General features: G+C 39.1%; 1 protein-coding gene across 11 annotated transcripts in view; it reads left to right on the plus strand.

The window, feature by feature from the left end:
- The window catches only part of Unc80 (unc-80 subunit of NALCN channel complex), a 207,538-nt gene that overhangs the window by 36,043 nt on the left and 145,611 nt on the right, over positions 1–25,884 (plus strand). For 10 of the 11 annotated variants that reach the window (XM_029478005.2, XM_029478013.2, XM_029478006.2 and 7 more), the window contains exons 9-18: positions 487–621; positions 2,138–2,354; positions 3,033–3,173; positions 4,981–5,249; positions 6,254–6,628; positions 10,419–10,565; positions 14,602–14,749; positions 16,847–16,995; positions 18,906–19,072; positions 19,704–19,802. In XM_029478005.2, coding sequence (XP_029333865.1) covers positions 487–621; positions 2,138–2,354; positions 3,033–3,173; positions 4,981–5,249; positions 6,254–6,628; positions 10,419–10,565; positions 14,602–14,749; positions 16,847–16,995; positions 18,906–19,072; positions 19,704–19,802 — 1,847 coding nt within the window. The remainder of the gene's footprint in view (positions 1–486; positions 622–2,137; positions 2,355–3,032; positions 3,174–4,980; positions 5,250–6,253; positions 6,629–10,418; positions 10,566–14,601; positions 14,750–16,846; positions 16,996–18,905; positions 19,073–19,703; positions 19,803–25,884) is intronic. The other variant, XM_021162296.3, reaches the window with a different exon arrangement.

The following is a 25,884-nucleotide window of genomic DNA, read 5'->3' on the forward strand; positions in this document are numbered from 1 at the left end:
TTGAGTGGGTTGGCTCTGAAAATGTTTTCCTGCACATTCTAAAGATAAGCACTGCTTTGGTAGTAGATGTCCTGCCACCATGAGCACCTCCTTAAGTGAGTTACTAACTGGAAAAACTCTGTTTATTAAGATCTGAGTGAGTTTAGTAAGATCTGGGTGAGTTTGGGGAAGGGGAAAATCAAACTATATCATATAAAATGTATATATATATATATATATATATATATATATATATATATATATATCCTGTAGTATTTTAGATGCAGGGCTACATAGCATCAGTGTTAAAATTTGCAAACAGATGTTAAAATTAATATGAAATATGTCTTTCAAAGCAGAATCTGGATTCCAGAAGTCTGATCATGCAAGTTAAAATTTTATAGATCTCAAAACAACAGGGATAGCTCCATTTAAAAGATAACACCTCAATAAAATAAGTATTGGGATGGTCTGAGTCCCTAGTGATTATGTTTATTGTTTGTTAAGGATCTCACTATGAAGTGTAATGAAGAAGAAAAATCTCTGAGCCCTGAGGCTTTTTCCAAAGTCTCATTGACCAATCTCCGAAGATCTGCAGTTCCAGATCTATCTTCGGATCTGGGCATGAACATTTTTAAGAAGGTGAGTATGCATTTTGATACCTCAGTGATTTAAAAAGCTAGAGGATCATACTGTCCCTTAATCTGCCAAAGGATACAAGGGAAGAAAAGGGGGAAAATACCAGCTCTTAAGTTTAATAGTGACTCACAACATGACTCTGTAACCAAATGCATGTTTGTATGTATGTATGTATACGTGTGTGTGTGTGTGTGTGTGTGTGTGTGTGTGTAATCAATCGTGTGTATGTGTGGGTGTGTGTATATTTGTGTGTGAATGTGTGTCAATCATGTGTATGTGTGAGCATGTGTATGTGTGTATATATGTGTGTATATGTGTTCTATTATTGATGTTCCCCATAGTTATCATGAAGACCTTCATGATGCAGTGTGTATACTGGTAGCAGGAGTATGGTGGTACTAGTTTTCATTCCTATGTCTCCATTTCATTTATCAAATACTTTATACAAGTAGTTTTTACTTAATCCACTGAGAACCTATTTGAATTTTACAGAAGTGTTAGGCAGTTTGCTAAACTTAACCCTAAGACTGCTATCTAAGACATCCACATTCTTCTGGACTGGCCACGCTGTCTCTCTGTCATCATTGTATGGAGTCAATCACCTAGGAGATGATGTATGCTCATTTACATGTAGCAGCTTTGTTTTCCCTTTTTCAAAATTATTTGTTTAATTATGTCAATGAAGAACATAAAAATAAGTATTTACTTATCATCTCAACTCGTTACTAAACAGTGAGTGTCTCCTTCATCAATAACGCAGCAGTAGGCACTGACTATCGTTCTTCTAACCACATTGACAATTACAGAAAAAAAGGAGAGATTTTCCTATTTCAGGTGCACATAGTTTTTCTCGAGTAGCTTTATAATTCAAAGGGCCCAGACCTGAGCCCAGAATAATACAATCAAAATCACTGAAAGCTAAATTCAGATGTGGGTATATTTCTACAGCTTTCTAAATTCTAAATATTTCTAAAGGCATTCTAAATTCTGACTTACCCTTGATCTTGAGCTGGTTTGGTATGAATAATAGATTTGTTCCAATGTCCGTTGTGTGTCCTCTTTGACTGTCCTTGTGAATGGTGAACCTACCAACTAGAACCAAGCTTGAGAGGTAGAGCAGAGTTAAAGGCACAGCTCCTCTGCACCAGTGGCTCTGCACCTTCAGTGTGCATCAGGGATCAGAGGCACCCTCAGGGCTTGTTAAAACACAGATCACTGGGATTTTCCTTTTAATTTTAAATGTTAGATATGCTGAGGGGGACACGCTGCAAGTTTGAGCTTCCAACAAGTTCCAAAAGGACGCTACAGCTCATGGCTCAGAGTCTTCTCTTTGAGAACCAGTGCTCAAACTCATTCAAGAGAAAGACTTCCAGAATGTATTGAATTTTACTTTGTTTCTCTCACTCTATTAAGACCCTTGTGACATTTCCCCCCTGTCTATTGGATGGCACTCAACATTTTCCGGGTTTACTCTTACAGCTCTTTGGCTTGTGTCTGCCTTTATCTCTCCTCATTACAGTTCAAAAGTCGCAAAGAAGACCGAGAGAGGAAGGGCTCCATTCCATTCCACCACACAGGGAAGAGGAGACCTAGACGAATGGGTGTACCGTTCCTGCTGCATGAGGACCACCTAGACGTCTCACCCACCCGCAGCACATTCTCTTTTGGCAGTTTCTCTGGGCTTGGAGAAGATAGGAGAGGCATTGAAAAGGGAGGCTGGCAAACCACCATCTTAGGTGACTACAAAGATCTTCCCAGTAGCATACAGCCCAAGTGAACCATTTGTGAATTCTGGATCTCAGGATCCCTTCCAAGTCTAGATCTTTCTTAATTCATTCAAGAACACTGGGCCCAAATGCGAGTGCTCTAATATTGAAATAATGCAGAGTTTGCACAACCAAAGAAATGCAGATAATTTAATTAACTATGCAAGAAGTCTCTATGATTATCCAGTAAAAGTTATATTACTTAGATCATAATAGATGCAGAATTGTGACTTTAGAAGATTCTGTATATTAATTTTCATTTTACTCATCTAAAGGCAGACTTTTACTTAACTCTGTTATTTAATAAAATAAGGAAAGCAAAGGAAGTAACAGTGCCCCACGCATACACCTTGGATATTAACTTAAGAAAGGAAGCTTAAAATCAGAAGCTGACATCCATGGAGCCACAACAGACGGTCTCTGACATTTGTCTTAGATTGGGGCTGACCCTATCACAGGCAATTTCATCAATCATCTTGACCTTGACTGTTCGAAAGTCAAGTGCAGTCCTTGCTATTTCAGTTGAGCTTCATGCTCTCCTTCCTGCTCTCTCACTTTATTGCTATCCTCTAGAGAGAAAAAAAACAAATCTCAAGAGATACCCTTCTAGATTTTAAAAGTCTCTTGTGATATTCTCCCCCAACTCAGGGAAGCTGACCCGGCGGGGTAGCTCGGATGCAGCCACTGAGATGGAAAGTCTGAGCGCCAGGCACTCGCACTCCCACCACACCCTGGTGAGCGACCTGCCAGACCACTCCAACAGCCACGGAGAGAACACTGTCAAGGAAGGTGGGTCCAGCACAGGTCGGGTCGTGGGCCAGAGTCAGGATAGGGAAGGAGCACAGATTCCTTTCAGGGTTTCCCGTTCTTAACATTTTTTACCCACGTGTCTAAGTTAGGGTTTCTATTGCTATGATGTAACACCATGACCAAAAGCAACTTGGGGAGGAAAGGGTTTGTATTGGCTTGTGTTTCCATATCACTGTTCATTATAAAATGAAGTCAGAACAGGTCCTGGAATGGGACAGGAACCTGAAGGCAGGAACCTAGAGGCAGGAGCTGCTGCAGAGGCCATGGAGAAGTGCTGCTTACTGCCTTGCTCTTCAGGGCTTACTCATAGAACTCTGGGCTACTAGCCCAGGGATGGCACTACTCATAATGGGATGACCCTCCCCTATCAATCACTAATTAAGAAAAATGCCCTACAGGCTTGCCTACAGCCTAATCTTATGGAGGCATTTTCTTAACTGAGGTCTGCTCTTTTCAGATGACTTTAGCTTCTGACAAGTTGACATACGACCACCCAGCATACCATGTTAATTGTTCTCTGCATCATTATATCTTCAAAACCTGGTACTCTTTTATGTATATTGCTTAGAAACCTACTTGTTAGCTATTCTTTGCACAGCTTTAGTAGCAGAAGCTGTTTGACATGAGCACCATACCTCCAGGGGGAGAGCAAGGACAAAACACTCATACATATTCTAAAAGATCATTAGCCCAAAGGCTGGAAAACATCTACAGTCATTGCTTGTCCACTTCCATGCTATACCTTCAAGGCAGGCAGTGCCTACAAGTCAGTGGGAATAAAGTCAAACCCTCTCTAAGTCCGCTGGATCATTTTTCTGACAGTTACTGGCTCCTCCTGGTGGCTTATGTGGAGTAAACATGTGTCTCTGAGTGAAACCCATACAACTTCATACTCTCTATTTGGAACAGAATTCTTTATTCTTTTTATTATTGTTATGCTCTTATCAGAGCATAAACTTTATCCCTTCATCCCTTTGGCCCCCAAACTGTATTGTAAGTATTAAATGGTATCTATTATTTGTCATTACAAATTGATGTCCCATTACTCTTGGACACAAAAAGATTTTTCTCTTGGGTTTTTTTTCAATACTTTAGATAAAAGTAGATATTTTTAGAGTTGCATTTTTGTTGATCATTTGATAATTTCACGTATGTATACAATGTGTTCTGATTACGCTCCCCACCCCCAGGCCTCTCTTATCTCCTTCCTGAATATATGAACACTCCCAGCCCATCCTCCCCACCTCCACTCATACTGATTTATTTCTCAGGTTATTGACATTTGGTTTAACAAAATGAAGTATATTTAACAGTATAAAATCATAGGAAATGATCTCAAATACATCAGTTTATATCACAGTGAGCTGTTACGTTAAAACCTATGTAATGTTATCAACTTAAGCCATCCTTATAAAATTTAAATTCTAGCTTTAGTCTCAAGGAGAACACATGTGATCACAGCTTCCTATAACCTTCACTCTCTGTCAGATATAAGATTGATTCCATGGCATTTCATGCACCTTGATAATAGCTTTGAGGCCATAAACCAGTTTATCTTTAAAAGCTGTGATTTGCGGTCACATGCAAGAAATAGCATGTCAGTCTAACTGATGTGCTGGGTCCACACAAGGGAAACTGAGTCAGTCTAACTGATGTACTGGGTCTGCGCAAGGGAAACTGAGTCAGTCTAACTGATGTACTGGGTCCACACAAGGGAAACTGAGTCAGTCTAACTGATGTACTGGGTCCACACAAGGGAAACTGAGGTCTTGCTCCATCTTCCCAGTGCGATCTCAGATCTCCACCATCACAGTTGCGACCTTCAACACTACGCTGGCATCATTCAATGTAGGCTACGCGGACTTCTTCAGTGAACACATGAGGAAGCTCTGCAGCCAGGTGCCTATCCCAGAGATGCCACATGAACCTCTGGCATGCGCCAACCTGCCACGAAGCCTCACAGACTCCTGCATAAACTACAGCTACCTGGAGGACACAGAACATATTGATGGCACCAACAACTTTGTCCACAAGAACGGCATGCTGGATCTCTCTGTAAGGGGCAGTCCTTTTCCTAATGAAGACTAGAAAGACTTTTTAGCATAATTTCTACAAGATTGGGTAATGTGGGCATGTGGATATCTTAGAACTATTTACTGAATCTTAAAATGAAGAGGCTACCCATATAAAAATCCCACAAGGCTAGCAACCCTCTTAAATGTACCTTTTGTGTTTTTTTTCCAAATATTGCATTAAATTTGATCTTATCTCAGAATATTCTTACCTTCCTAAAGCCTTAGCAGATTTCAGTACACATACATAAATAAATTTAAGTGTGTGTTCTGCTAAGCCTCTGTGTTTTTTCTTACAATGAAAATGAGAAGTTCTTTTATTTTTCTTTAGTTACATAACCACCAGGACGATGAACCTCCCATGAAGCCAGGAAAAAAAATGAATAGAAGTCCTTGAAAGATTTAAGCTTGCATTCTCAGGAAAGCCTGTTTTGAGTACAGTCATTAGCCAACGAAAGGGTTGTATATTTTACAATTATATTTCACCAACATTTTTATTACACCCTATGGAACCAGGCTCAGCAAATAATTTAAGATATTAAAATCAATACAGGATCGTAACTTAAACATGCAAATATTGTGCATTTAAAATTGAAGGTTAAATAATAATACAATCCTGAGGGAGTCAGTGGTCCTGTGGAATACATGCATAGAAGTCGTTGTTCTTCATTATTTATGGGAAGTGAAAAGCAGAGGATTAAAATGTTTTGCATATAAAAGTCAGTTTAGTAAGTTCATTTGGTCAGATGACTTTTTTTTTTCATTAACTCAAGTGCTTCATTACGTCCATCAACAATCTTTTTGGTGGCAAGATTAGAAGGATTAACTAAGATACTAAATGTTTTGAATTCATCTGTCTGAATTATTTACAACCATTTCTAATAGTTTATCATTTAATCCAATGAAATGTATTATGCAGAATAAGAGACTTTTGGAAAGGGGACTTCCGGTACTGAATTGTCCTACGTTTACCTTTGTGCTCTGCAGGTGGTTCTGAAGGCTGTTTATCTCGTTCTCAACCATGACATCAGCTCTCGAATCTGTGATGTGGCGCTTAACATTGTGGAATGTTTGCTTCAACTTGGGGTAGTTCCCTGTGTAGAAAAAAACAGGAAGAAAAGTGAAAACAAGGAAAATGAGTCTATGGAAAAGAGACCAAGTGAGGGAGCCTTCCAGTTCAAAGGAGTGTCTTCAAGTTCCACCAGTGGGTTTGGGGCCCCTTCTGCTAGTGGAACTGGAGATGGTGGAGGAGAAGAAGGAGGAGGTGGAGATGGAGGAGGAGGAGGTGGAGGAGGAGATGGAGGAGGAGGTGGAGGAGGTGGAGGTGGCCCTTATGAGAAGAATGAGAAGAACCAAGAGAAGGTATGGTGAAATTACATGCTAGATCCTTAGGCATTTGTTGTCCAGAATTCTTTTCAATTTGTATCTGCATGTGAATGTGCATGCATGTGTGTGAGTATGTGACTGTGTGTGAGTGTGTGTGTGTGTGTGTGTGCGTGATTTTGTTTGTTTGTTTTCCCCATATATTTATTGATTAGAATTTCAACTCATCATTGAAAGCAATGATGGTAGAAATCTCTTAATGACGTGCTCAGCAGGCATGAGTAGACAAACACTAACTAACATGCTATACAGATTTGTGGGACTCCAAATACATATTTGGCTATACAGTATTCTTTAAATTTTAAAATATTCTTGTCACCTTCCATAAGATAATAGTAATATTTGGAAGAAAGGAAATAACTCTTATGTAGCAAGATGCAAAGAGTAGACATGTACTTCTTCCAGTTCTGGGTGCTGGGAGGTCCATGATCTATGTGCATGATCGTGTTCTCCTGGGTCTCTCATTGTGTGCCTGGTTCTAAATCCAAAAGTTGTCGTCACCCATGCAATGGTAGGACTGTTTTATTTTAGTGTTGTTGTGGGTTGTTGTTTTTGTTGTGGTGGTTATTTTGGTAGATTGGTTTGGTAGATTTGTCATTGTTGTTGTTTGTGGGGGGGAATTTTATTTCTGTAACATCTCAAAACTACTATGTTATCATTCACAGTCTGCCACTAAGGATAACCTCAAACTTTGTGGAGCTAGTCTGATAGTATACTGAGAGTGTAATCAGACTCTATTACAAAACATACAGATTGATCAACAGACACGTCTGTTATTTATAGAGATTGGAAATGTCCAAAGTTCCAGTGCTCATAAGAGTTCCATGCAGCCTCTTCTCTTGTCTAGAAGGTGACTGCTACCACTATGAGCTCACATGACCACCTCTGTGCAAGTGCAAAGAAATACTAAGAGATCTAGTTTCTCCGTGAACTTAGTTCCACTGGCTCTGGACACCAGTGTCTAACCTCATTTAATTCAAATTACCTCCCAAGTCTGGGCTCCAAATACCAACAGATGGAGGGTTACAGCTTTGGTGTTTGAATTTTGAGAGACTCGGATGGCTAGCTGCTTGAATTTTTGCAGCGTTATTTTGACATAAGTTTGGTACAGAAACAACTATCTGGCCTCAGGTCTTTCCTGTCTCAATGTGTCATGCCCCTGAGGCTTTCTTCTTATTATTGGATGATCCTGAATTTCATTCTTGCTGTTTATCTTCATGCCTTATGATCTGTGAAGTTATCAAGCATTTCTTCTATTTTATTTAGAAACAAATTATCGCAGTTTGAATTCATATAACTTACACTGATTTCAATTGGCAAATTTAGTTGTGAATTAAAGTTCATAAATTGAAATAAACCACAGAAGTCTTTAACAGGTTACAGTCTGCATATCTTGCTGAGTTTACAAGTAAAAGATCACACTGTAAACTGTTCCATAATTTGTTACATAAACTATGGATTATCTACTTTTCTGCATAAGATACTATTTTTTAATATATAAATGTATGGTACTGTACTTGCTTATACTTTCTCTCCTACCTCTAGCACACAGGTGCATATTGACTCTATTAATCTCCCAATTCTTCAACTCACAATTTGCTTAGATCTTTCCAATATCTGTGAACTCTGATCCACAAATCTGTTACAATATTCTTGAATTCTTGCTCTTCTATTTAGAACTGTCTTAATCTTATATCATGTCTAGATATTATCTTAAATACTATCTTAACTATATTAATTGTATAAATAACATGTATAAATCAGCCTTCCAAAGAACCCTCGCCAGAGTGACCTTTCCCAAGGTGCTACTGCATAAAGCTGCAGTACTCCTGAGTTACCCAAAGGCAGTCAACAAAGGAGACTGGTGAGGACAGAATCTAACCTGTCTAACTAAGTCACCACTCAAGATCCTAATCGGCAAAAAGTGGCTCTGAGGGACAGCAGTGACATCTGCATAAAGATTATACTTTGGTTTTCTCTTACAGTGGACATGATATGTTGTGAACTACCTCACACAATATCTCTATTAGAAAAGCATTGTTATGATTCTGTTTCTAAAGAGGAGAGAGTTTTAAATATTAACAGTTTCCCCAAGATTACATAGCTATTAATTATTGAGGCTGCAATTTGGATCCAAACTAAAAATCATTTTTTCCCTTAGCAAATACATAATTACAGAATGTTCTTTGAATTCAGGATGATTCTTCAAAGATGTCACCAGGGGATGGAAAGTGATTTTCAATCCCCTTACTTCTTTGGGCTCTGACTAGCCACTGGAGAAAGAATGCCTTCAGGCAAACAATATGGAGTTGGATGGTTAATAGAGACAGCTTTACCCCCAGGAGTGGCATTCCCTTGAGGCAGGTTAGCAACCACCATTGCTATCAGCTCATCGAAGAAATGTTTCACTCCTGAAATGTGGCTCTCTGAGGCCCAAGTGCATCTGCTACCAGAACTTACAGATGAGAAAAGCTTGACCAGTTGGACAATGGAAAGAAGGAGAAACCCCAGCATACCATGTTAAGGTGCATGGTAATGTCCTTAGAAGCCACTAGCCTTCTCATACCTTACCGGCATTACAGTACTCTTTCTACATTTGTCAACCTGACAGTGAGACTAGTGAGAAATCATCCCTCATTATTGCAGAGTGATTTCCTTCCACTATTTCATGTAGTCTGTATGCAAAACGTATGTGAAAGGGAGGGGAGTTATTAGTACCCTCACTTTACAGGCAAAAAAAGACAACCACAAAGAGACTAATTTGTGCAACTGTCTTGTATCACCCAAAGCAACTAGGGGCCATGAGCTAGAATTCTGGCTCTGTGATGCACATGCTGGCTGAATGCAGCCAGAAGGAGCATGGAAACTTCAGCTATGCAAAGACAACAGCCCTCCCACTGTGGGCTCAGCATCATTCCTCAGTAATGCTTGTTCATCTATGGAAAGAATATAAGTTCCTTTTGGGGATCCCTGTTTTCCACTCACAAAACACAAAAGGAACAAAAGAAAACCAAGTTCATAATTCACCTCAGGAAGGCTTCCTAGTGAACCTCAAGAGGAGAGTCAAGCTGAATGTGAAGTTCTATACATTCTACTTTGCTTATGCTTATTACATATACTATGATATGATGGAAGTATAATCAGGAGATTTTTCTCAAAAATTTCAATCTTATTACCATAAGATTCCCAAGTTCCATGGGGCTGGAGAAATGGCTCCGAGGTTAAGAGCACTGACTGCTCTTCCAAGAGGTCCTGAGTTCAACTCCCAGCATCTACATGGTGGCTAACAACCATCTGTAATGAAATCTGATGCCTGCCCTCTTCTGGTGTATCTGAAGACAGCTCCAGTGTACTCCTATACATAAAATAAATAAATAAATCTTTTAAAAATTTCCCAGCTCCAGAGAGCTAGTAATTTTCTTGCCTGGGGGGGTGTTATCAGAAACCCCTGATACCTGATGCCTGATAAAGGTAGATTCCAGGAAAAATCTATTCTTGTTTACTCTTGGTCATCCCACTGGCCCTCTCTAGGTTGTTCTTCTGATAGTCCACCAAGGATATGAAAGTGTGTCTTTTAGTAAACCCATTCAAATCCTGTATCATCAGAAGACAATCAGAACGCAGTTTCTTTGTAAGTTTTAGAAAAGTGAGTTTGTTGAGCTCTTCACAATTTTATTTTCTTAATTGCTATAACATAAAATAGAATATCAAAACGAGCTAGGTGGCAAGGTTAACAGGCTTGTCTTTCTTTCTCCATCTTGGTTACTAGGATGACAACATCCCTGTAAGCAACCATAGGCTTGCTCTTACTATGCTCATCAAAATAGTCAAGTCACTGGGATGTGCCTATGGTTGCGGAGAAGGACATCGGGGGCTCTCTGGAGATCGCCTGAGACACCAGGTATTCCGAGAGAATGTAAGAGAATTAAAGTAGATTCCATTTCCTCTTTCTCTCTCTCTCTCTCTCTCCTTCTCTTGTTCCTCTTTCTAAATGAGGAACAAGTCCTTTGACAATGAGGGTCAATGTTCCCTGAAAATAGTGTATTTAGTAGGTGATCAATACTGTCTTGGGGCAATAGAATTCCCTCAAGACATCTAAAACTGAAGCTTAGGAAATGCTCTGCCTCCTGCCTCTTGCAGACCATTTGGGAGAGGGGTGCAGAGTCAGAACATCTAGATATAAGTCTGAAAGAACTTTTCACAGATGAATACATTTAGTAAGCATCTGACGACCTGTACTGATGCTCCTTTGATCGGCTGGGTAACAGAATTTTATATTAGAGGAGCAGGTCAAAGCCATTGCTCTTCTTACTTAGAAATGGAAAGTGGCCCTTATTGGGACAAAACAGGACTGTAAAAGTAGCCAGGCATCTGGCTGCCTTGCTTGAGAATGACCCTCAACTTCTGTGTGTTTGAGATCATGTTCCTTTGCGCTGTATGAAACTTGAAACTCTGCACATGGGCTTGCCACTGTATTGAGTAACAGAAAGTGCAACAACCCACCTCTAACAACCCAGGTCTGGGATACGTATCTCAATTCTAAATTGGAATTGAAATGATAAGAAAATAGTCTTTTAAAATTTAACGCAAATTTGAGCTCAAATTTCCTTGGCACACCTTGGCAGAGTTTGAGGATCATGTCAAAATCAGATGCCAGCCTATTTTGTCTGGTGCAGGTTTTGTCATGAAATGTTCATACAGTACTAGCATGCTAGACTTCTTGCATAATGTATCATCTATCATCCATCGATTTATCCGTTTATCTTTCTTTTATATTCAATTTTGTTATAGTATTTTGGTTTGTTGTATGGATATGGGAGGTATATTCACAATAGATAATGTTTAAATTTCCCAACTCAGATATTTTGACCAAGATCTAGATTTTTGAGACTAAATTTTTTTAAAAAATTAATAAAGTACCATGAGTCAATAAAATCTTCCATCGTATCAATCCTTATACATAAATATTTTTTATTTTGTTACACCATAAATAAAAACTGCCAAGGCTAACAAAAACACCTTACTCCTCATACAGAAGACTAATTTCATGGCCTTCTGATTAGGATATGAGAAGAAGCATCTTTCTGGAGGTGTGAATTGGCTTTGAGAACGGTATTCTGTTTTTCTGGATATACAGAAAGCAGGCCCTGTTGAGTCAGAAGGGAAGTTGCTGTGAGTGAATGGACAAGAATACTTTATGTTTCTGTGAGACTGGTCACTCAGGTGTTTGCTTACATTTTCAATCTGATACCTTTGCCCATTGCTTTCCAGTCATCTAGAATGCTTCTGTACTCACTGTACAGACTGTGCACACGATTGAGAGGCTCCCCCAGAGAAATGTCTAGATTGAGAACAACATGTTTCTGGGTTTCTGCATCATGGAATTTTTCCTGTGCAGTCTTACTTGAAAAGTTAAGGATATGTCTTATTTTTAGACCAAACTATCAGGTTGTGTGTGTGTGTGTGTGTGTGTGTGTGTGTTAGAAAAAGGATATTATTGAAGTTATATTTATAAGTGCCTAATAGTTCTAACACAAAATCCCATAATTCTTAGTTCTAATATTTTTAATACTCCCAAATTATTGAAAAGAAATTAGTTAATTAATACTTTTATATTTCTTATAAATATAACAAAAGTCTAAGTGTTGTAACCCCTTAACACTTCTTGGGTTATTAATCTAGAAATTTACTAATAATCCCAAATTATTGAAAAAATAATTAATGTTTTATATTTTTTGAAAAAATAGGATATTTACTCAGAATAAGAATTTCAAAGGCTTAAAAAAATCTTAAACTTGATTAAACTTCCCATTGAACTCTTATCAGAATTGTAGATAGTCTAGCAGCCTCCAAAGCAGAAATATGAAACTATACCTTTATAGTATGATTTATAGGGAGCTTGAAGTAATTTGTACTTCAGAAATTTAGGTTTATTCTCTTTATAAATATTACAATGAAGATCTTTACAAATCACATATGGAATGATAGTTAAGTCAGTGCAGATCACATTGTAAGTAAGTTCTTTGTGACCGTCATCTTATCAGAAAGCAACATTTATTTTATAAAGGGGGGAATAGAGTCACTAAAAAGTTCTCTGAAATACAGATTCCTGATGTCAAGTTTTCTAAGACCTGAGTAAAGGCAGAATGAAAACCCACCTCCCCATAACACAGATGGAGAGATTACAGCAAGGTCATACTAAAAAGCTTACATGGTGAATTCCAAGTTTCGTCCTTTTATAGTATTTGTTATTTGTTTCTTCCTTTTAAATATCCAAGTACCCTTCCTGAGCCATGACCACATCAAACAGTAACACAACTTAAGGTGGGTTTTTTTTTTTTTTCTGGATTACCACTTAAAACTCCTCAGTAGATTCCAATTCTCAGGGAAGTCTCCCAGCTGTAGCTTCAATGCCTATGCCAGATTGCAAAGTTTTCCATCCTCACAGTGGTCTCCCCCTCCTTTTTATCCCCTCCTTTGGTCCTTTAGCCCTTTCCCTCAGCCCAGACACCTCTGCCATTACCCCATTCCATCCCATCCTTAGGACCTTTCACCTGTCTCTTTTATTCATACAGCCGTCTTCAAGATACCAGTTGATCTCTAGTATTGGGCATCTCAACTCCTATCAAGGAGTAGATGGTATCTAAGTATAGTTTCTCAGGATCACCAGTGTCTAAAGTGCTAATGAGACTGTTTCACAGGAGAACTAACTACACCTTAGTAGGCAAGAACCTGGCTTCTGGTATTCATTCTACCACAGAACTTGCAGTATCACCTTGGCAAAACCCTTGACTTCCTTCTGCCTCAGTTTTTTCAGGTGTAAGGAAAGGGCAATCAGCAAATAATAATCAGAAGTGTGGCTTTTCACAGCAAAGCATCGTTCAAATGAGGTTTATGCTTTAATAGTAGGAGAAGGCTAGAAGCCTCCTCATGTTCCCACAAAACTATTCTGTCTAAAACTTTTGCCAGTGATTGAAACTTTCTTGCTTCTGATGCTGGGAATTACTCCCTCTTATTTTGCAAGATGATAAAACTATTTACTATACCACAGAAAATGTATTGTTATTTTGAGCAGAAGAATTGTGTCATGAGACCAAATTTTATTTAAATACCATACTTTCTTTCATATTCAAATGGAGACAGATAATATCATATTTTATGCCTCTTATATGTTCTAAGAAGATTTTCCTTCTTGGCCATATAAGAGGTCATCGTACCGCTGAGGCTATAACTCAGTTGGTAGAGTGCTTGCCTAGCATCCAGAAAGCCCAGAGAATAATACACAGTAGCACATTAGCAAGGTGTGATTACAGATGTGCACATCTGTAATCCTAGCATCAAGGAGACAGAGGCAGGAGGATTAGAAGTTCAAGGTCATCCTCAGCTATATAAACAGTCCAAGGCCAGATTACATTACTTGAGATTCTACCTCAAAAAAGTAACTAATAATTAATTAATCAAAAACAATATAACTCTCTTGCCTGCACTTTCTCCATTAAACCTATCTAACTTCAAATTAGACATGGGAGAGACATGCTTCTTCCAGTTGCACAGAGCCTTTGAGTTTTCCTAACAGTGACCCATGGATTCTTTGACCTACTTCAACATCTTGAGTTATTTTCATCATATCATAAAATCTTGACCTTGGTGAAAAGACTGAGTTTTCTGGGATCAGCACTGAACATTAGCTTTGAGTCCCCCACCCCCAACCTTGTGCCCCCAGCCCTGTGCCCCCAAGAGTGGTCTTTCTGAATACAAACACCTTCAGATGGCCCAGTCCCTTCCTGCCCACTTCTTATTCAAACAACCGGGTCTAGCATGGGGAGGATCAAGCAGCAGTGAGAGGGAGTGGGGGTGGGGAGTCTGCTTCCTGGGTCTTTTGTCTCAGATTAATGGTGTCTGGAGCTTAAGCTGGTGCTTGTGACTTTTTCACTCCTTTCCCTTCATTGCAGGCCCAGAACTGCCTTACTAAGCTGTACAAGCTAGATAAGATACAGTTCCGACAGACCATGAGGGACTATGTGAACAAGGACTCTCTCAATAATGTAGTGGACTTCTTGCATGCTTTGCTAGGATTTTGTATGGAGCCGGTCACTGACAGTAAGTAAAGCCACCCCTGAGATGAAGGAGCAGCCACTGTGCGGTGAAGCAGGTAGTGTTTCGACATCTGGGGCTAGAACTTCGAGAAGAAAGAGACTTTTGTGTGCCTGTACACATGTGTGCATGTATGTATGTATGTGAGGCTATATATAATGAGGAATAAAACCAAGAGATGTTTTCAGATTGCCTTATGACACATGATGTCCTCAAAAGGTAATGGACCTCACTGAATAGGACTTTGGTGGTTCTGTCTCTCCCCTGACCTTCTGTAGATGACAATGGAGATGGAAATCAAAAGACTAGTTTACTAGTTCAATAAGTATGAAATGAGTCCCTGCAATAAGGCACTTGTAGCGCTTGGCATTTTTTACATAATAAACTAGGAAAGAAAAATGTCATTAGCACAAACATTGTAGTGACATAATTGACACACATACCTAGAGATTTAGTTTATTTAAATTAGGCAAACAAAGAGACCAGTAACTTGTTTATAGTTCCATTGCTTTAAAATAGTATGCAGGCCTAAGCTACAGGATGAAGCTAGAAAGTGCCAGTCACATTTGTATAAAATGAACACCTTTGGGACCTTCTAAATGCCGATGCAGTAAGAAACTGGAAGCCACATTGTTTTAAATGTGTACTTTGAATCGAGCTTTGAAGATGACTTCTTACTATAGATTTAAGGCTCATAAGACACATGAATGAAGTTGACTAATGTATATTTTTTAAAAAGTCTATGTGTTTAGAAGCAGTTTTTTCTTGATTGCTTCAAATTCTTTATTATCTGGTTATCACAGTAGGAGAAAACATTGCTTCCTTGGAGAGCCTTCGGAATAACATATCCTATCAGAACTAGTTTACACTAACCACTTGGTAAAATTGAAAACAATGACTTGCACACTGTAGTTGAGATCTGTTAAAGAAAATACAGATTAAAAAAATTAATATGTCTCTCCTCTCATACTCTTCCCCTCTTGCTCTCCCTCCCCCTCCCTACCTCCCTTCCCCACCCTCTGTCCCTTTCTCTTAAATCTATTTTGGATAAGAGTTCAAAGCATAGACTGCAATATTGCTTCCCATATTGCAAAGCTGGAGATAAATCCTTATCAGTTGGCACAGATAGTGAAAGGTTGGTAATCGAGCATGATACGATCCTCCTAGAATTTGACATGTAACATGAGTCAGTGAATCAGACAGAAAACACTTACCCATAAATCTGGGAGCTGTACGTGTGCTTCCCACAGTCCACAGTTGGCTTACAGGTCATAAGGATTCCTCTTGCAAAGCCATAGGATGTGTATGTGTCCACTGAAGATCTGTGGATATGTTTTTAAAAAAAAAAAAGCTATAAAATATCAACGCGGGTCACAGTCTTTGGTCTCCAGCATTTTCCATTCTCTGTGTTAAGGGAATTGCCAGTCTGAAGGAGACTGGCAGTGTTTCTTCCTCTTTATATGTGCCCAGAGCTTTTGAGAACAAATGTTATTGGGACAGGCCTACTGGAGTCTTTCTGGAAGGCCCCCACCACTATTCCCTTACTGTGCATCTCATGTGGTTGGCCAGTCGCATGCCCCTTCTAACACACTGGATAGTTTCTGCTACAAAGCCAGAGTTCCTCACCAAAGGAGGATCAAGCCACATTATTTTTCATCAATGGAGAAACCAATGAGTTTCTCTCTCTCTCTCTCTCTCTCTCTCTCTCTCTCTCTCTCTCTCTCTCTCTCTCTCTCTCTCTCTCTCACCCTCCCACCTTCTCTCTCTCTTTCTCTTTCTCTTCCTCTTTCTGCCCCCTCCATTTCTCCCTCTCTCCCTTCCTCCCTTCCTTCCTCCCTTCCTTATTTAATAGACCCCCTTTCTTTTCTAAGATTAATTAACTTAAATGTTCCTTTGCAAAGGCCATGTCAGAACTAAAACTGAAGTAGATGGTTTGCTTTTATAGTCCGCACAGGAATTTCTACACTGCAACTATCTTTCTTTAATCACCAGTGTCTGTACTTTTGAGCAGACCTTCACAATATCCTAGCCGCCAGACACTTGCTTCCTTACATCTTTCAGCTGTGTAGCTTACGGCCTCTAATGCATGTCTTTGTATTCCAGACAAAGCTGGGTTTGGAAATAACTTCACCACAGTGGACAACAAGTCCACAGCTCAAAATGTGGAAGGCATTATTGTCGGTGCCATGTTCAAGTCTCTCATCACACGCTGTGCCTCAACCACACATGAACTCCACAGCCCTGAGAATCTGGTGAGAACATTTCCCTTCCTTACAGGAGCTCTCAGACTGAGACCTGGAAGAAGAGAAGCTGAAGTCTTAAACTTACAATATCCTCCCCTCCCCCCAGTTTCACCCCTAACTCACCATGGAGCCATAATCCACCACCCTACAGATTAACTTAGCCTCCTCCTCCTCCTCCTCCCCATCCTCATCCACCTCCTCCTCACAGGCTGTGTAGAGACTGGTGAAAGGTTACAAGGTATTTTGAGCCTTTCAGAAAGAAGATGCTAAAACACAGCTGATTGGTTCATGAAATATAAAAGGATGGTACTCTAACATTATTTGAAACTTTATTTGCTTCTAAGAATTCATGCAAATATGCTATTGAACTTTCTTTTATTGAACATTATAATCTTCATCTGTCTTTCATAATGGCATGTACTAATTAATCAATTAAAGTTGCAAGTTGTGTGTGGAGAAAACTAAGTTATAAAATGCTCAAGTACTACCAAGGAGAAGAGGATATCTTGAAATATGCAGTTTAGGCTGTAGATGACAAATTTGATACAGATAGGTGAATTCAGGTGTCTTTGGTAACCAAAAATCATTCCTCCTATGTCTGTTAGTTACTGTGATTTCTATGCAGAAAGGAGCCCATTTACACATATCTAACTATCTGCTGTTTTACTAAATGGAGGACATTATTTTATATTATTCCAAACTGTGAAGTGGTTCATTTCAGATAACATAATTTTCATAAATCAAACAGAATTTACTTCTACTAATGGTCAAAGACAATTGAGCAATGTTCTTGGACCTTGAGTATAACACAGACACTATGCATGCATTAATTTTGGTCCTGACTAGAAGTGATTTTAAAGTTGACTATAATGCATGTGACTATTTACAAGCCTTCATGAACAACTTCATACATAGAGGAAATATTAAATTCTTTATCCATACGCTTACTTTTGAACTTCTAACTCATCAGAATAACTAGAGGTCAAATTAAAGGATGGTCCTAGCCATCCATTGGTAGCTGTTATTTCCCATAGTGTTCTTCTGCTGAGATATAGGCCTGTGCATGCCCTGGTGAGAACAGAAACTTTGCGTTTAGTTAGTTTTCTCTTCGGTGGACGAACACATGAAGAGTAGAGAGTAGAGAAGGTTCAGAGCTCTGCTCCCCACAGGCTGAAATGGATGTTCTCTCTCTGTTGTCCTTAAGGACTGTCCTCTGCCTTCCATGGGCATGATTGTCCCATGGTACTGGATGTTTGAAAACAGTAACTACCCTTTTAAAGAAGAGAGGCAGGTATATAAGAGCTGAGAGCAAATCTTGGTATCTCAATAAAAGTATGCATACATTTTTAAATGTCACAAATATACTAACATTACAGCTCCTCTGCACAGTCACACTCAACATGACCTCAGCATACATATCGTTTTTACTAAATATGCCCAGGAAAATCTATCATCCCTTGAACAATCAGGCTTTGATAGAAGCATCTAAATGAGTTACTTAACATTTTACCATAATAATCCAGACCTTTTAGAGAAGCCCATCAGAGGATGAAATCTCCATTGTAAACAAAATTCTGGCTACCATTATTTTCCCGCCACCTCCCCACCCCCAAAAAAAGTTCTCTTCAGAAGTCACAATTAAAAGAAAAAGTGTGAAAATCAACTGCTGAAGAGTGTAGACTGATGTCTTACTGATGGTGTAGCAGACTCTCTGAATTTGAAACTGAACTAATCATTCTCCCCTGTACTGAATACGAAAGGTGACATTCATTCTCCCATAGGAGCAATGAGAAGATCAAACACCATCATTTCATGACTTCAATGTTCACCAAAACCCAAGCAATTAACTTCTCTCCTTAGGAAAGCTAATCAGGCAGCTACCATTTCCTGACCCCAAACCTCTTCTTGTCTTCAAACAGGGACTGTACTGTGACATCCGCCAGCTGGTTCAGTTTATCAAAGAAGCTCATGGGAATGTCTTCAGGAGAGTGGCTCTTAGCGCCCTGCTTGATAGTGCTGAAAAGTTAGCACCAGGGAAAAAGGTGGAGGAGAATGGACAGGAGTCTAAGCCTGTGGGTGGTAAAAGGTTGGAAGCTCGACTTCTCTGAATATTTGTCTTTGCTAACTGTCAGAAGAATGTTACTCTTTATCATGCTGTGTGTTACCAGATATACTATAGAGTCAGAGAAGGGGCAGTAAAGCTGTCTTGTACACCTGGCATCACCAATGTAGTTCTACCAAAGCTTTAAAACAAATGATTTTTATAGGTGGACTCTTTGGGGCAGTTGGGTTACAAAGGTTAGCAACATGGATAGATTAGTGTTTTTACAGACAAGGATTAAAAGAATTTGAAAACTAAACTAGAAGGCTTGCTTAATTCTAGTTCCTCTATTTGCAATAGCAAAGTATTGATAAAATATGAAGTCGTAAGTCCCATAGCAAGCTATAAATTCTATACGACTTGGACTCATGGTGAGAAAGGTTATCTGTAGCAGGTGATTTTTGCTTTGTGAAACGTATAACCCCAGCACTCCGGAGGCAAAGGCAGGCAGATTTCTGAGTTCGAGGCCAGCCTGGTCTACAGAGTGAGTTCCAGCACAGCCAGGGCTATACAGAGAAACCCTGTCTCGAACCCCCACCCCCCAAAAAAAGAAGCATATGAAAGATCAAACAGCGGTGTGTTCTGTTGTGACTGGTGTAATGTGCCATTTGTATAGGTCAGAAGCAGGAAGCATTGCAGATAAAGGCCAGGTATCGTCAGCACCTGAGGAATGTCGAAGCTTCATGTCTGGTCGCCCCTCACAGACCCCAGAACAGTAAGTAGAATAGAGTTTTATCTCCAGTTTGGTGAACTGGGCACTTCACACTGAGAGAAAGTTAATTTGCCAAACTATGTGGTTTTGTTTATTTATTTGTTTCAGTGTTTAGCTTTTTAGTGATTTGCTTTCACTTCCTTGAAACATTGCTCTCTGGCCTTACAGTTTCATTCCCAATAACACTGGTGGTTCCAGGTGAGACCAAATAGCCACCTTCATCCATACAGAAAGGATCTCTGACTGTAGTTTTCATCTTGCCTTTCCAGCACGTCTGCGTCTCAGATGTAATGCAACATATAAACATGAAAAGTGATGTGTACATGGGGTGCCATATATTTTATTGTTTAAAAACCACAACTTTAAAATGGATCAATGGCTCCCAATATGATCAATGAACCTATTCTAAAAGAGAAAAACAAAAACAAAAACATCAGGGTAGATTTTAAACGTGCTGAAATTTAGCTCAAATGTAGGCTCTACACCACTTTGGCCTTAGCTCCATTCCAATGTTTCTTGTACAACTGGTGTCATTGATAAAGTTTAACTAAAGCATTAAAATAAATGATTTTTTTAATAGTGGAATCTTTTGGGTAATTGGGTTACAAAGATTACCAACATGGATGGTTTTATATAGATTATCACATATGTGGTTTATCTCTGGTTTTCATACTTACAAAATTCAAGAGAATCTTCAAATTAGTGCCTGCTGAAGTTGTGAGGATTACCACAGACATGACACTGTGCAGGCCCACACAAGGCTCATGTTATCCATTCTTCTTTGGGGAGCTATTTACACACAAATATAGTGATCTATATTTCAAACATCCATCATTTGTACGTATGCAATTTTGCTTCCCAAGGCCCTTATTCAGTATTAAATTGTTTTAGCAATTCTATAGAATATTACAGGTATTAGAGTATCCTTCTTTCATAACTATGTAAATTAAAGGTGAGAAGCCAGCATCTATCAAACATAGGACTAAGCAAATATACTCGTCAAAAATATAAATGCCCACACAGTTCTTGTGCGGCCCAGAATCCTAGCAAATTGTGCTTCTTTCAGCCTTCTCTAATTCAACAACAGGGATCAGCTACTTCTATTCATTGGTTGGGTGCAAATAACTGCATCTGACTCTTTCAGCTACTTGTTGGGTCTTCCGGAGGGCAGTCATGCTAGGTCCCTTAGTGTCAGGCCTGGGACCTCCCCTTGAGCTGGATCCCACTTTGGGCCTGTCACTGGTCCTTCTCCTCAAACTCCTCTCCATTTCCATCCCTGTAATTCTTTTGGTCAGGAACAATTATGAGTCAGAGTTGTGACTGTAGGATGGCCTCCCTCTCCCTCATTTGATGCCCCATCTTCCTGCTGGAGGTGGGCTCTATAAGTTCCCTCTCCCTACTGTCAGGAATTTCATCTAAGGTCCCTCCCTTTGAGTCCTGAGCATCTCTCACTTTCCAGGTCTCTGGCACATTCTGGAGGGTCCCCCCAACCTCCTGTCTGCTGAGGTTACCTGTTTCCATACTTTCTGCTGGCCCTCAGGGCTTCAGTCCTTTTCCCTCACCCAATGCCAGATCAGGTTCCCCTCTGCCCCCCCCCATCCATTCCCCATCCACATTCCCTCCCAGGTCAATCCCTCCCTCCCCTCTTGTTATTGCTTTCTTCTCCCTCCCAAGTGGGATTGAGGCGTCCTCACTTGGGCACTTCAGCTTGTTGACTTTTTTGAATTCTGTGGACTGTATCTTGGGTATACTGTACTTTTTGTTGCTAATATCCACTTATTAGTGAGTACATACCATGCATGTCCTTTTGGGTCTGAGTTACATCACTCAGGATGATATTTTCTAATTCCATCCATTTGCCTGCAAAACTCAGGATGTCCTCATTCTTAAGAGCTGAGTAGTATTCCACTGTGTAAATGAACCACGTTTTCTGTATCCACTCTTTTGTTGTGGGACATCTGGGTTATTTCCAGATTTTGGCTGTCACAAATAAGGCCACTATGAACATAGTGGAACTTGTGCCCTTGTGGCATAGTGGGGCATCTTTTGGGTATATTCCCAAGAGTGGTACAGCTGGGTCTTCAGGTAGATCTATTTCTAATTTTCTGAGGAACCGCCAGACTGGATTCCAGAGTGGTTGTACCAGTTTGCATTCCCACCAGCAATGGAAGACTGTACCTCTTTTTCCACATCCTCCCCAACATGTGTTGTCACCTGTAGTTCTGATCTTAGCCATTCTGACTGATGTAAGGTGGAGTCTCAGGGTAGTTTTGATTTGCATTTCTCTGATCACTAAGGACTTTGAACATTTCTTTAGGTGCTTCTGAGCCATTTGAGATTCCTCAGTTGTGAAATCTCGGTTTAGTTCTATACCCCGTTTTTTGAATTGGGCTGTTTGGTGTTTTGGTGATTAGCTTCTTGAGTTCTTTATATATTTTGGATATTAGCCCTCTATCACATGTGGGGTTAGTGAAGATTTTTTTCCCAATCTGTAGGTTGCGAATTTGTCTTATTAACTATGTCCTTTGCCTTACAGAAGCTTTCCAGTTTTATGAGGTCCCATTTACCAATTCTTGATCTTAGAGCATGGACCATTGGAGTTCTATTTAGGAAAATTTCCCCTGTGCCAATGAGGTCAAGGCTCTTTCCCACTTTCTCTTCTATTAGGTTCAGTGTATCTGGTTTTATGTTGAGGTCCTTGATCCAATTGGACTTGAACTTTGCACAAGGTGACAAATATGGGTATATTTTCATTTTCCTACATACAGACAGCCAGTTAGACCAATACCATTTATTGAATATGCTTTCATTTTTCTATTGTATTTTATTGGCTTCTTTGTCAAAGATCAAGTGTCTGTAAGTGTGTGGTTTTATTTCTGGGTCTTTAATTATATTCCATTGCTCAATTTGTCTGTCTCTGTACCAATACCATGCAGTTTTAATCACTATTGCTCTGTAGTAAAGCTTGAGGCCATGGATGGTGATTTTGCCAGCTGTTCTTTTATTGTTAAGAATTGTTTTTGCTATTCTGGGTTTTTTGCCTTTCCAGATGAATTTGAGAATTGCTTGTTCCATGGGATTTTGATGGAGACTGCATTGAATCTATAGATTGACTTTGGTAGGAGGACCATTTTTACTATGTTAATTCTGCCAATCCATGAGCATGGGAGACCTTCGATTTCTTTCTTGAGAGACTTTAAGTTATTGGTGTACAGGTCTTTCACATGTTTGGTTAAAGTTACCCCAAGATATTTTATATTATTTGTGGCTATTGTGAAGGGAGTTGTTTCCCTAATTTCATTTATATAAAGGATTTTATACTACTGATTTATTTGAGTTAATTTTATATTTGGCCACTTTCCAAAGTTTTTTTTATCAGCTAGAGATGTTCTCTGGTAGAATTTTTGGGGTCACTTATATATACTATCATATCATCTGCAAATAGTGATGCTTTTATTTCTTCTTTGCCAATTTGTATCCCTTTGATCTCTTTTTGTTGTCTTATTGTTCTAACTAGCACTTTGAGTACTATATTGAATACATTTGGGGAGAGTGGGTATCCTTATTTGTCCCCAGTTTCAGTGGAATTGCTTCAAGCATGTCTCCATTTAATTTGATATTGTCTGTTGGTTTGCAGTAAATAGCTTTTATTATGTTCAGGTATGGGCCTTGAATTCTTGATCTCTCCAATACTTTTAACATGAAGGGGTGTTGTATTTTGTCAAATGCTTTTTCTGCATCTAAGGAGATGATCATGTGATTTTTTTTAAAAGTTTGTTTATATAGTGAATTAAGTTAATGGATTTTCATATATTAAACCAATCTTGCTTCCCTGGGATGAAGCCTACTTGATAGTGGTGAATGATAATCTTTATGTGTTCTTGGATTCAGTTTGGAATGTGGAGCAGTCTGAGGGTAGATGGGGAGGGGCAGGGAATAGAATATGGAGTGTCAAAAATAAATTACAAATAAAATTTTTAATATTTTTGCATTGATATTTTTAAGCAAGATCGGTCTGAAGTTCTCTTTTTTGTTTGGGTCCTAGTGTGGTTTATGTATCAGAGTAATTGTGACTTCATAGAGTGAGTTAGGTAGTGTTCCTTCTGTTTCTATTTTATGGAATAGTTTGAAGAAAATTGGAATCAGATCTTCTTTGAAGGTCTGTAGAATTCTGCACTAAATCCATCCGGCCCCGGGTTTTTGTTTTTGTTTTTGTTTTTGTTTTTTGGGGGGAGGTTTTAATGACTTCTTCTATTTCTGTGTGTGATATGGGCCTTCTTAGATAGTTTATCTGCTCTTGACTTAATATTGGTATATGATATCTCTCTAGAAAACCATCCATTTCATTTAGATTTTCCAATTTTGTTGAGTATAGGCTTTTATAGTAGAATCTGATGATGTTTTGAATTTCCTCCGTTTCTGTTGTTACGTTTCCCTTTTCATTTATGATTTTGTTAATTTGGATACTGCCTCTCAGCCCTTTAGTTAGTTTGGTTAGGGGTTTATCTATCTTGTTGATTCTCTCAAAGAACCAGCTTCTGGTTTTGTTGAGTCTTTGTATTGTTTTCTTTGTTTCTATTGGGTTGATTTTGGCCCTGAGTTTGACTATTTCCTGCCTTCTACTCCTCTTGTGTGAGTTTGCTTTTTTTGTTTGTTTGTTTGTTTTGTTTTGTTCTAGAGCTCTCAGGTGTGCTGTTAAGTTGTTAGTATGTGCTATGAACTTTCCTCTTAGCACTGCTTTCATTGTGTCCCATAAGTTTGGGTATGATGTGTCAACGTTTTCATTAAATTCCAGGAAGTCTTTAATTTTCTTCTTTATTTCTTCCCTGACCAAGTTATCATTGAGTAAAGAGTTGTTCAGTTTCCATGTGTATGTGGGTTTTCTGTAGTTTTTGCTGTTCTTAAAGATCAGCCATAGGCCATGGAGATCTGATAGAATGCATGGTATTATTTCAATTTTTTGATAGGTTGAGGGTGGTTTTGTGATGAATTCTATGGTCAATTTTGGAGCAGATACCATGAGGTGCTGGGAAGAAGGTGTATTCTTCTGTTTTAGGGTGAAATGTTCTGAAGATATCTGTTAAATCCATTTGATTCATAACCTCTCTAGTTTCACTTGTCTCTATTTCATTTCTATTTCAATGACCTGTCCTTTGGTGAGAGTGGAGTGTTGAAGTCCTAACTATTATTGTGTGGGGCTCAATGTGTGTTTTGAGCTTTAATAAGGTGTCTTTTTATGAATGTGGGTGCTCTTGTATTTGAGGCATAGATGTTCAGAATTGAGACTTTCTCTTGGTGGATTTTCCTCTTGATGAACATGGAGTGTCCTTCTTTATCACACTTGATAACTTTTGGTTGAAATTCTATTTTATTGGATATTAGGATGGCAACTCCTGCTTGTTTCCTGGGATCATTTGCTTGGAAGACCTTTTTTCCATCCTTTTACTCTGAGATAGGGCCTGTCTCTGTTATTGAGGTATGTTTCTTTTATGCAGCAAAATGCTGGATCTTGTTTTCGTATCCAGTCTGTTAGCTTATGTCTTTTTATAAGTGAGTTGAGTCCATTAATATTAAGAGATGTTAAAGAGAGATGAATGTTGGTTCCTGATATGTTTGTTATTGTGGGCAGCTTTATGTACTTGTGTTCCTCTCCTTTTGGCTTTGTTGTGAGATGCTTAATATCTTGTCCTTCCTTTGGTGCAGGTACCTTCCTTATGTTGGAGTTTTCCTTATAGTATCTCCTGTAGGGCTTGATATAGATACTGTTTGAATTTGGTCTTGTCCTAGGATATTTTGGTTTCTTCATTTATATTGATTGAGAATTTTGCTGGGTATAGTAGCCTGGGCTGGCATTTGTGTTCTCTTGGACTCTGCATGACATCTGAGCATGCTCTTCTGGCTTTCAGAGTCTCTGTTGAGAAGTCTGGTGTAATTCTAATAGGTCTAACTCTGTATGTTACTTGGCCCTTTTCCCTTGAAGCTTTTAATATTCTTTCTTTGTTCTGTGCATTTAGTGTTTTGATTATTATGTGACGAGACGATTTTCTTTTCTGGTCCCATTTATTTGGTGTTCTATGGGCTTCCT

This window comes from Mus caroli, unplaced genomic scaffold, assembly GCF_978045245.1.
Source record: "Mus caroli unplaced genomic scaffold, Mus_caroli_1 scaffold_1, whole genome shotgun sequence".
Classification (NCBI taxonomy): Eukaryota; Metazoa; Chordata; class Mammalia; order Rodentia; family Muridae; genus Mus; species Mus caroli.